This window comes from Syngnathus acus, chromosome 2 (assembly GCF_901709675.1).
Source record: "Syngnathus acus chromosome 2, fSynAcu1.2, whole genome shotgun sequence".
Classification (NCBI taxonomy): Eukaryota; Metazoa; Chordata; class Actinopteri; order Syngnathiformes; family Syngnathidae; genus Syngnathus; species Syngnathus acus.
Window position 1 is genome coordinate 21,181,301 of NC_051088.1, and position 12,067 is coordinate 21,193,367.

The following is a 12,067-nucleotide window of genomic DNA, read 5'->3' on the forward strand; positions in this document are numbered from 1 at the left end:
TGACGCGACACATGACTTGCTTATGCTGATGATATTTCTAATTGTGTGCCAGGTAGGGATTCCACGTGGCAATTTTTTTTTTTTTTTTTAAAGACAGCATCCATGGAGAAGAGGAAGCTGAACTCAAGCACTCGCTTCAGCTGTTGGACTCCGTTGAGTAACCATACGGAGAACATGCAGGTCAGACGCAGAACACTAAAAAATAAGCTTCACTGGTACATTAACAATTAATAGACTGTGATCCAATGGACGCAAATGCTAGAATCGCCATAAACGTTATTTTTTATTATTTAATTTGACCAAAAAGCAGGTATAGTAACCCATCCCATGATCTGGTGGTCATCTTCGTGCTTGTTCCCCAACAGTTATTTGAAGAGCGGATCAACCTAGTGGTGCACTGGTTTGAACTATGGACTGACCGACAAAGGAAGCACATGCTGCATTCTGTGCTCACACGATGCACCAAGCCTCAGCTCAGGTAAAGCCGTCTTTCTCCTCCTGTAAAATGCACACAACAGAACATTCTCCACTGATCACCCGAGCAGGTACTGCAGAGATCTGCTGACCGAAACGCTTCCAACGACTCGAGTGGACTTCACAGCGGTGTTGCCCCGCTTCCTGTCACTTTACATCATGTCCTTCCTGTCTCCTTTGGACCTCTGCTCCGCCGCCCAAGTCAGCTGGCATTGGAGAATTCTGTCTGAACAGGTGGGGAAAGCCAAAAGCACTGGCGGAACTATGATTATTTTCTTGGGGGGTAAATAAAATAAAAAAATAAATAAAAAAAATAAAAAATTCTTTAAAAAATACATATGATACATATTTTTATTATGGATGAGTGGAGATGTTAAAAAAAAAAAAAATCCAGTAGAAATTGGAAAATACCCAAAAGTCAATTATCTGGCCTGGCACCAAGCATATTCGAGGGGGGGGGGGGCAGTCTCCCGTGACCTCGTCGCCCCAACCGGCCTCCATCTATCTCTGTCAGTGGTCAAAAGATGAACAATTATTTATAACGTGTAAGTTTATAACATGTGAGTTTAATCATTGTGGCTCAAATAAACCCCAGGACTGCCTCTGGGCGGGGCGCTGCGTACGACAAGGTTGGTTTCTTCCCTACGTCCCTGGAGAAAAGGAATATGGCGCTTGGAAGAACTACTTCATCTCCTGCATCAGCACACTGGACAGGCTGACTCCTCTTGAGGCAGCACAACCGTACTGGACACTCAGCCAACATTATGATAGCGAGGAAGAAGAAGAAGAAGAGGAGAGACTGAAAGAGAGAATAATCAGGAAGTTGACCAGAGCAAAGATTGACGAGGAGAAGAGTGAGTGAAAGCAGTCAAGTAAAAACAAAAAAAATTGCAAATGTAGCTATTGGGATTTTTTTCCCTGCAGGACTAGCACTGAGAACCAGAAAAGCCTGGAGCAGCAGCACAAAATTGGGAGAATCCGGAAGCGGTGGCATCCAGAGCCAAGCAACCAACCTTGGGACACTTTTCAAGATTCCAGGTCCTCCTGACTTGAGTCTGAGCACAAGCCTGAGCTCGGAGAGGAACGTGGGGCTCAGTTCCAGCAAGTCAAAAATTGAGTTAATCACAATATACAATTTAAATTACTCATTTGTGGTTGAGTTCCTGGAAATTTATTTTTTAAATATATTTTAGTCATCCAATTGAAACATTCCTCAATATTGTAACCGTTTATAAGCCGAGCTGCTGTTTGAAATTTTCCCGAGCAGAGCGAGTGGGCCACTGTCCAAATACGTCTCCAGACCTGCACCACTCCAAGCCTCCAACATCTCCCGCCATCCTGCAGACAACCTGCTGTTGCTCTCCAATAAAATCCCCGCTTACGAGGTAACCCAGCAACTTCAAGAAGACAAAAACATGGTGGATGAAAACACTTCAGCAGTCATTTTCCATGTAGCTGGTCCTGAGCGGCGCCAAAGCGGACGTGCTCGTTGTCCTCTATGACCATCGAGGGACCTTCTCGGCATTATTGTCCCAGTTGGAGGGGGCTGTTTCCGGGCGCTCGTTCAAAAGGCTCGGCCTGTTAGCACCCGGAGGAACAGAACAAGTCCAACTCTTTCACGGTGAGGAATAACAATTTGCATTTCAAAATCTATTTCATGATGTTGTTCAATTCTAACGGTACCACGAAGAGCTTCTTTCGTCAATATCTTTTGTTCTTGCAGATAGATGTTTATCAGACAGAAGCATACTCACCCCGGCCCATCGATATTTCTGGGAAAAATTGTCCACCCTGGTGGTCCCTGCTGAGCAAGGCGTTGGGATTGACATTTTCTCACCATGCGCAGCATCAAGTGGGTCGTCTCCCGTTCTCGCTGTGACTCAGGAGCAACTCTGCGGCGTAACATCTCGTCTCTTTCAGCCTCAGGTGTGGCGCTCATGCAGAAGCTGGCCGCTCTCACGGGTCTGAAGGTTTCGGCACCGATGGGTCTCGCCACTGGAAGTTTTCAAAATAGTGAGTGTGCCAGTCTCACAGTACCATCAAGTTTCCATTCCAGAAGAACAAAACCAAGTTTGTTACCCATCTTTAGTCCTTAGCGATTGGTCTGATGGCAGTATCGGTGCCGTCGGGTTCTCCGACCCGCAACCGGGAGGCCCGGCGCTGCGTTACATCACTGAGCCGGTCCTGCTGGGCTGGTGCAGGCAGGCCCAATGGATGGAGGAAGCTCTGGTGGAGATGAGAAACTCTCTGGAGTTCCGACTTCAGCCGGTTGGCCTTCAAGCCCGAGGCAGAGCTCTGGGTGGGTGTCCCACTTCTCGTAGACTTGCAGGAACCCGTCTTGTAACTTCCCGTGACTCCACAGGTCATTCTCTATGGGAAAGCGTCCATCTTGAGGATCTGTGTTTGTCCGAAGATCTGACTGCGGCGCTCACTGAGGGACTCACTGTTCTCGGCAAACAGGCGGAGGTAACTGTAGGGCTTGCTGATCTTTAGTTCCAAGATCACAAGACTAGCAGGGGGGTGACAAATCTTTACGGGTCTTGCATCTTCAGACCAGACCATTTGAGTTTCTCGCTGCCTTCCTGACGAAATGGAGTGATGAGGATGAGACGAGAGAAGAAAACCAATTGTCCAATGTCTCTGTGATGTCGGGACTTCCTGAGGTGTGACGTGTCGCCTTTGTTGAGATCGGACACATCTTCATCTATTACTCGCCTCGTCTTGCAGACGCAGCTGGACTGGAGAGGCGTCATTGTCCGAGAGCTGCAACACAGCGAGGTTCTCTACATCAGCAGACTGAGCGCTATTGTGAAGGTCTGTCCTCTTAACAAATACAAATTGCAGATATCGTATCCCTAAAAATACTAACGAGTGATTTTTACTTGGTAATTTGCATTCTTGGTTACCTGCCTCCATGTTAAAGGCATACCAAGAACCTCTCACGGCAGCCCTCAACTCCAAAAGGGCCATTCTCAGCCTTCCCGAAATGCTTATCGTCCTGAGCCCCGTTGCCGAAATCCTGGACCTCAACAGGTGCGCCCCAGCCACACTTTTTGTCTCTGTGAACATTTCCCAGAAGTCTTCTTGTTGGTCCCAAGGGAGTTCAAGGCAGATCTGGATGTCAGACTGCAGCAGTGGGGAGCCGAGCAATGTGTCGGCGACGTGTGCTTGAAACTGTGCGCACGGCTCAGAGTGTACACCAACTATCTCAACAACTACATAACTGCTCTCGGTACCATCGACAAGGTAACGACCCTACCGATCGGATTCAAGACCTATAGAACATATTTTACACTGGACTGTCATATTAACAAGTAATGGGAAAATGAAGCTTCAAAATTGCTTCGTGAACCAGTTGTTGTTTTCATTGGCTCCTCGAGATGGCGATGTTGGCAAGATAGTGTGCTTCATCTTGAAGCTTTATTTTCCCGTCATTAATATTAGCTCAGTGGGGTAACCGGAATATTAGAAACAACTCAGTGTGATGACATGTCTTTTTTTTCCCCATAAAACTACAAATGGTTATGTTTCCATCTTGCGAAGCCCTTTGAGACTGCTTGATTTAGGGCTATACAAATAAACTTGACTTGACTTGACTTGTTTGTGGTTACCATTGCAACAGTTATATCAATTTAGAATTGCTTATGTATGCCTGTCAGTGCCGGGATACAAAGCCAGCATTTCGCGCTTTTCTCCAGAGAACCGACAGAACTCTCACGACCCACATGCTGAGGTAATCTCGTCCACGCTTGTGATCTGTTGAACTGCAACACGCATCTCGCATATGGACGTGGGTTTGTGTTGATGTTTGAGCTTGCTCCTCAAGTTTACAGGAGCTGCTGCTGTGTCCGGTGTGGAGAATCCACGAGTACACAACGCTGCTGCAAGCGCTGACTTTACACACACATGCTAGTCATCCTGATCACACACAAGTCTCCTCTGCCCTCGACACCTTGCGACGATACACGCAGTTCATCCAAAAGGTAGAACGTCAAACACACACAGTGAATATCTTTGCCAGAAAAAAAGAAAAAATGAAAGCCATTTGTCTCGTTGCAGCTAAAGCGTAACTGTGAAAGAGACCGGCTGTTAGAGGAAACCCAACAAATGATCCAAGGCTGTCCGGTAGAACTACTTTTACTTTTCTTTACAATTTTTACTCAAGCAGGTGTGAAAGTATTTGTGTGTGTCTGCCCGCAGAGTCTCAGGGCGGCAAACCGGCAGCTGATAACCAATCAGGATGCTGCGTTGCTACACAGCCCCCATGACCACATACCCGAGTCGATCAGGTGGCCATTTCAGAAAAAAATCCAAATTGTTTGCATTGCTCCTCAGATAGCGATAATTCACTTTTTGAGAATGATTTCTAATGAAGCTTCAAAATTGCTTCGTGAACCAGTTGTTGTTTTCTTTGGCTCCTCAAGATGGCACTCTCTGTGTTCACACTGACTTGCTGCCAACATTGCCAGCGAGAGGAGCCAAAGAAAACAACAACTGGTTCACGAAGCAATTTTGAAGCTTCATCAAGCTAGTATGTAGGATGGAGGAATAAATCTTGTCAAGTATCAATGCTACTCTTGCAGATGATTTTGAGTTACACTATGTTTGTTTAGGCTCTACGAGCACGTGGCGGACATCAGCCTCTTCCTGTTCACTGATGTTCTGATGTTGACCCGGAGGCAAAAGCAACATACACCTTTCACACTAGAGCACAAGAGCACGCACATATTTCTGGCCTCCGTGGCGCTCGCCAGTCTGACTGTGAGGAAGATGACACACTTGCGCTGTAAGTTGCCACGCACAAACACAAATTTCGCTGCTGCTGCTGCTTTCCTTTGCTCAATCGCTTGATATTCCCCCAGACGTGAAGCACGCCTTCATGTTGGAGGCTCCGTCTCGCTCGTGGATTTGCGCCACAGAGCGAAGCCAGGAGATGGATCACTTCCTGTGTGTGCTGAGCACCGCCTTGCAGACATCTCTGAGGTCCACGTGATCGGAGCTGCAGCCACACGAGGACAGAAGGAGGTTTGGGTTGGACTTGAATTGTCAGGAAATCGCACGTAAAAATGTTTAGCATGCATCATGATTACTCTTTAATTGCATAACATTACAGTGAAGGTTTCATTTCCAGCCGCTATATTGTTTTTCCACATTTGGTATGTTACAGCAAAAAAAATGAATATTTTTTCTCTAAATTCTATACACAGCAACTCATAATGACAAATGTATTAGAAATTGTATTACAAATTAAAATGAAGTAAACTTTGCTGAATGTTTTCCATTTTAGAATAATGCTGTAACAAAATGTGAGCTCATGAGAGTGCAGCTGTATTTTATTCTTTATCATTTCTGATGCAGAATTTGTGATCAAGATCAATTTCAGACGTAAATGTTGCGGTATAAAAGATCTTTATTGAACCAAGAGGGGGAGGAGAAAAAAAAAACATCTTTAGAAGTGTGACGCGGTTACATTTCATCATTGGTTTATCACATTTAGTACAACATTATTATGGCCACTTCCCATTTAAAAAAAAGTTATTCTCCAGTCTTTTTTAAATTGGTTTTTGTTTTTCAAACTGATAAAAAATAAATACAGTACAAATAAGCAACATTTATCAAGTAGCCTTCCTATTCATTACGATTTACCTGGGTTGCAGTGACGCTGACATAAAAAAAAAAATAAAGCAGCTACTTTATACTAGGTGACTCTCTCTACCTCTCCTTGTCATTTTCTTTTCTTTATTCCTGACATGTGACTAAAGTCTGCGGTTGGCGAGGTTTGGGTTATTGTTATTGGTTCTGTGCGCGGCTGCAGACGTGAGCACAGCCTGAACTTTGCCACTGCTTAAAGGCGTGTGCAGAGATTGGCTCCGAATCTGCATCGCCCCGTTGCCGCTTGTCCCTTTTACAGACGTGAAGCCCTTTGGTTTTGGGATTCTTGTCGGTCCCGGGCGTCGGAATGATTCTTGAGGTATCTGGAGGAGCACAGAAAGAAAAACAAAAGCGATTTGAAGTTTGTATACCACGAAATAGCTCAAGAGACGGCGCAGTTGCAAAATCAAAGTTACCACTAGGTGGAGCCAAACACGTTTCATAAGTTCCACAAAAGTCTTCCCTTGCAGATGTTGCAGAGACGTGGGTGCAGTTACGCATTTTGGGAATGACTAGTTGTCTGAAAATGGGCAAACATGTTGCTCACTTTGTCCAAGTCAGCTAATGTCTACGTTTAATTTTGTTTGTATCGTAAAAGACAATGAGGACTAAGTAGTTTGTGTTTATAGTAGATTTTCAAAATACTAATACTAGTAAATTTTATTGAACTAAACGAATGAACGTTTTCACCAGTCACACCGCTGTAAAGAATTAATGTTATGTTTTAGTGAATTAAGACTTTCAAGCAAAGTTTGACCGTTTGGTTATTTAGTATTTAAGGTGAGATGGTGATCATTTGCTTCTAAAAGTCGGGTTACTCGTAAAAATATGACCATTTATATATTTATAATATATTTATTATATCTTTTGCTAAAATGTTAATAGACAGGCCTAACAAAATGCTGAGTGGGCATTGCGTCTTAATTTTGACCTGCAAGCTGAGTCAGACGTTCATTCATCTTCTGTGACCTTTCACTGAAGTTTATTCTTATATCGTGAAGTGAAGTCAAAGTTGCAGACAGCAGAATATGTGTCAATACTTGATTCTATTTTCTTCTTTGGCATATCGTCGCTGCGGCAGGAGCTCAGCTTCCTCTCGCTGTTCCCATAGCAACCAAACAAAAGCTTTGTTTTGGTGTTTGCGCAGGAGAGCGCTGACATTCACAGCGTTTGCATGCCCATTTGCGTGAGATGTTTTATGTTTAGAGAAAGCCCCTAGACCAACATTATCATATTTTTATCTCCCCTGCTGGTCACCACGCTTGCTGTCATCTGTTCTGGAAATTCAGGAAGTTTCAGTGCAGCTGTTGGGGAAAGTTTGCGCGATGAATCCAAAGTGGATCGCAGACAGCAGAACCCAGCTGCTCCGGTCTCTCAGGCTTCGCACTAATGAAGAGCATCTTGTTCAGCATGCATCATGTCTTCCTGCCCGGACCTACCGAGGATCCAGTTTCTTTAGCTGTGACGCTTTTTTAAAAATTATTATTTTACTTTATTTTCCATTTTGAGCTCCAGGGCTGTAATGGTTGCATGAAATGAATGAGAATTCGATATTTTGAGAAACATCTCAAATTGAATCAAATCTAGTTGCTTTGATTCCAAATCCATTTTGATGGTGTAGAAAGGCAACTTAAAAAAAGTCCGTCGGTCATAATACTGGACCAAAAATGCTTTTTTTTTTTTTTTTAATTTCTGACTTTCATAGCTCAGAAGTTTGAACACTCATTGACATTAAAAATGTGAGTACAAAAAGTTATAAAATGATTGATAAAAATGTGAGTTTGTTTGCATCCCAACAATGGAAACAAAATTGACCATACATGCAAACCAACTTAAAGAACAACCTTTTTTGTTTTTGACGACACGCGACTGAAACATGCTGCATTCGGTGAAGAAATGAGGCGGGTGAACATGGATGACAAACTCCAACAACTTTAATTCTCAGAAACAAACTCAGACGTGCGAGAGGACAGAAAAAAAATGTACATCAGTGTCAACACGGGACGTGCACTCGGTTTAGTCCAACGAATCAAACCCAACCGAGCAAAGCAACCACAAACAAAGCCACAGTTCTAAGTCAGCTAACTCTGAGTCAAGGAAATGGATCAGGAACAGGGTCGGGGGGGGTTTGTATCGAACCTCTGAAGGGATGGTTGAGGGGGGTGTCATAGGGGTCAGTCGTAAACGTTACTTACTGTAATCTGCGATGGGCGTTGGCTTTGGGTGGCGGTGGGCTTAATCATGATGCTACTGGTGATTTTGCTCTTGCTTTTGGGTGTTGCCACGCCGCCGTTAGCGATCCTCTGTTCCTGCGCTGCTGCTGAGTTGAAGGCCCCCCCTAAGTGAATGTGGATTTTGTTGTCCTCTGTGGTGATGATATTTGACCCAGAACTGTTGGACCTCTGCACCTGCCAGCCGTTTTGGCGTTCGGGGGTCACACGGAAGACGGCGTGCCCTCCGGCGACCTCCGCTGGCTCGGAGGAGACGTTGCGGTCGGGGGTGGTCGTTGTGACGGAAACGATTTGGATAGGGGATACGGCTCTCTCGGGGGTGGTTGAGCTGGAAGAATTGGGGCTCAGGGTTCTGGAGTACGTTGCCATGGTGAGAGGAGAGAGCATCCTATCTGGAGAATGCGATATTGGAGAACCTCTTGGTGAAATGGCGGCGTTCTGGATGATGGTGATTCTTTGTTTGGGCGGGGCTCCGCTTGTGGGGATGATGGCGGTGCTGGTGAAGGACGGCGTGTTCTCCGCATTGGGGCTGGTGATCTCCAGCGTCGCCATGTTGTGTCCGTGCTCTGGAGTCACTTTGATTTGAAGCGGCTGGCCGGGATTGTGGGTCAGTACCACGTCTCCGGCCTGGACGTGGTTACCATTGGGCCGAGCTCGAAATTTGCTATTCAGCTCATTGGAGACTCTTCTCATACTGTTATTGAGGTTATTGATATTATTCACGAGGGAGGGGCCACGTTTGTAAACCTCATTGTCCTCAGAGTCACCCTCGCCGCACAGCTTCCCGTTAAGCACCGCACGCTCCAACGGAACCGCCGTCGAAAGGTCATCAGGGTCGGTCTGGACCTCTTTGGTGGCGAGGTGCAGATCGGAAAAACGCCTTCCGTTCATGCCCGGGCGCAAACTTTTACTAAATCTACGATATCGTTCCAGTTCCCGCGTGAGGGTCTCCATCTCCCTGGCCAGCTCTTTGTTTCGGATCTCTTGTTGGGTGAGCTTCCTTCGCAGAGAGGCCTGGTCGGTTTTCATGTGGCATATGGACTCGTCTTGTCCCATGTACTCGTGGATCTTCTCTTTGAGAGCCGCGACCTCCTGTGTCAAATGACTCGACCTCGCCTCTTCTTCCTTCAAACGTTTGAACAAAACGTGTTCTTGGTTGGAATCGTTTTTCTCGGCCAGCTGGTATGTGGAAAGTTCTTTTCTGGACATTTCCAGCTCCTTCATCAAAGCCTGGGCCTTCTCCTGCTCGTTTGTGAATTTCTTCTCCAAGGATTCTAGCTCGTCTGTTTTCAAAAGCTCGCTATCTCCGACGCGAATGTCTTTGAGTTTGCGTCGAAGGCGCTCAACCTCCTGGGTCAAGTCTTTGACTTTGTTGTCTTCTTGTTGGAAACGGTTGGCCAAGGGTGTTTTCACGTGCTCCTCTTTGACTTTGCTCCTCAGGTAGTCTCGTTCTATCGTCTCGAGTGATTGCAGCCGTTTTTTCATCAGATTGATTTTGGACTCCAAATCCATGTTCTTCTCCTCCTGGTCCCTTAGTTTGCCTTTGAGGTCATCCCGTTCCCTCTTGGCCTCGCACATCTTCTGCTCCAGCTCAGCCTTGGACCTCAAAGCTTTCTTGCTCTCCTCGATGAGCTTTTCCGTGACCGTTGTGACCTTCTCCTGTTCGGCCTGAAGTTTGCCAGAACTGTTTTGCACTTTGTTCTCCATCTGCTTGAGCTTCTCCGCCATGGTCTTCCTCTCATCGACCAACATGACCGTCAGCGTCTTCAACTTGGTGAGATCCTCCTTCAGCGTCAACTCCGTCTTTTCCAGCTGACCTTCAGCACATTCCAGGTCTTTAACTTGAGCTTTCAAGGCTTCCAGTTCACCAGAGAGCGTCTTGGACACAGTCTTTTCCCTCTCGAGGTTTCGTTTCAGCGAGTTGCATTCCTCTTTGCTCTCGCTAAACGCACCCTCGAGTTTTTCCAAGTCCATAATTCTCTGATTCAGTTTGTCCACTTCGGCCTTCAAACTGTAACTTTGACTGGCTTCTTTTTCCAGTTTCTTGTTGAGATCTCTGCAGTGGTCCTCCATCCGAATCAGTTCCTCGTCCTTCCCTTCCATCTCGAGCACTCTCTTCCGCAGCTCTTCTAGTTCGGACATGAAGCCGGAGTTTCCGCATTCACCTCGGCTCATTTTGTCCCTCATCTCCTGAAGTTCCTCCTCGGCTCTTCGCAGGGTCTTATTGGTGTCCTCCAGTTCGTCAAGCTGTCTGCTTAACGTGGACAACTTGTGACGCAGCTGCCGGTTCTGCGCATCCTCGCTCGTCAACTTGGCCATCACGGTTTCCTGCTCCTGATGGTGTCGACCGATGCAGTCACGTAACTCCGCCTCCAGGCGACACACCTTCTGCTCTTCTTCTCGGAGGTTGGCGTTGGCTAAGCTCAACTCCTCCTGAACCTGTGAAGCAGTTGTGCTCAACTGTTGGACTTTGGCCGTCTGTTGATTTAGCTGCTCGTTGAGACGCTGCTGTTCGTCCACCACCATCAACGCAAAGGACTTGACCTTTGTCAGTTCCTCTTTCAAGCTCGTGACCTTTTTGTTGTTCTCTTGGTCTTTTCGTTCTTGGTAGGCCCTTTCCTGATCAATTAACAGCTTCAACCTGAAAAAGAGGAAGTCAGGAAGATTTACTCTAAGATAAAGTTGTGTTCCCACTAAGCGGTGTTGTTCATCGCCGTTTTGGAACAATTTTTACCGCGACATGCTTTGCCGAGGATGATAAGTAAGACAACAGTAAAACAAAAGTTGAAGAAAAAAAATCTCCAAAATGTTCATCATTATCCCAAATAGATGCTGACTGATTATGTTTTGAGTCTTGATTTTAAGTGCCGTGTGGTGCGAGGTGGCTAGGTTAGATGTTAGTTACAGATAGATTTAGTTATTTTAATTTTTCTACAGGAATTTTTCTCAGTTTGAAAAAAATATATAAATATATATATAGTATTTTAGTATATTTTTAGGATTTTTTTTTTTAGTATTTTGCGCAACTTCAAGTGTTTCCTGGCCCCACTGCATGTTTTGTATCCTATTCTTTTGAGTTGTAATTTTCAATCCAGATATTATTTTTGCATTGTACCATGTCAAAATGGTGTTCACATTTTTTTTCACATTTCAAAAGAAGGTGATTGGATGTAGCATTGTTGCATTTGATTTGGTGACAGTTTAAAAGAGCTCAACTTTGAAGTAAAAGTAACACATATTCATCCATTTACAATTCATCCATATACAAGCACATTAGGATGATTACTATATATCACTATTATCAACACAATCACACCTTTGGACTATTTATTGTCAAATGAAAATAACATGCATGTTTTGGGAGTGCGTGAGAAACCTGAGAACATGAAAAATCTGAAAATTAAATGTTTCAATGAAGCGTCAAACTCAAATTCATCATTACTTTTAGTTTTGTTATTCAGAGATTTACTTAATTCAGTGGGACAAATCTGAGTTTACAGAGTTTAAAACTAATATAGAGTGCACTTTTTTTTTCCATTTTGAAAATAAACCACCTTGTTTTACAGTGTAGAAAAGTAAGTTGAGATCAGATGCGTGTCACCATCCAAATCATCCCGCAAGAAAAAAACTCCCCAGTACACTTTCTTGACCTAATGTCAAGTCCAATTTACATAAACCGGCCTTAATCACAGAAACGTCTGTGATCCATT

General features: G+C 44.9%; 2 protein-coding genes across 5 annotated transcripts in view; one reads left to right on the forward strand and one right to left on the reverse strand.

Moving 5' to 3' along the window:
* On the forward strand, window positions 1–6,008 carry LOC119138545 (epithelial cell-transforming sequence 2 oncogene-like). Of its 3 annotated transcripts, none has more exons than XM_037278727.1 (21): window positions 1–180; window positions 366–478; window positions 546–708; window positions 1,070–1,328; window positions 1,399–1,591; window positions 1,742–1,859; window positions 1,930–2,095; window positions 2,198–2,326; window positions 2,395–2,487; window positions 2,564–2,773; window positions 2,837–2,940; window positions 3,027–3,137; window positions 3,202–3,288; window positions 3,398–3,507; window positions 3,573–3,720; window positions 4,134–4,207; window positions 4,301–4,457; window positions 4,534–4,599; window positions 4,675–4,763; window positions 5,088–5,260; window positions 5,337–6,008. In XM_037278727.1, exons 1-21 carry the CDS (start codon window positions 103–105, stop codon window positions 5,465–5,467), a joined length of 2,772 nt encoding a protein of 923 aa, XP_037134622.1. In that variant the 5' UTR covers window positions 1–102; the 3' UTR covers window positions 5,468–6,008. The 3 variants fall into 3 exon arrangements, 2 of the variants coding, with proteins under 2 accessions (XP_037134622.1, XP_037134631.1); XM_037278736.1 differs by having other exon boundaries at window positions 1,399–1,579; XR_005101164.1 differs by lacking the exons at window positions 4,675–4,763; window positions 5,088–5,260; window positions 5,337–6,008 and having other exon boundaries at window positions 4,308–4,457.
* Window positions 5,867–12,067, reverse strand: part of filip1l (filamin A interacting protein 1-like) — a 22,191-nt gene continuing 15,990 nt past the window's right edge. For both annotated transcript variants that reach the window (XM_037278704.1, XM_037278714.1), the window contains 2 exons: window positions 8,322–10,998; window positions 5,867–6,449 (listed from right to left, as the gene is read on the reverse strand). In XM_037278704.1, the coding sequence (XP_037134599.1) occupies window positions 6,231–6,449; window positions 8,322–10,998 (2,896 nt within the window). In that variant the 3' untranslated portion in view covers window positions 5,867–6,230. The remainder of the gene's footprint in view (window positions 6,450–8,321; window positions 10,999–12,067) is intronic.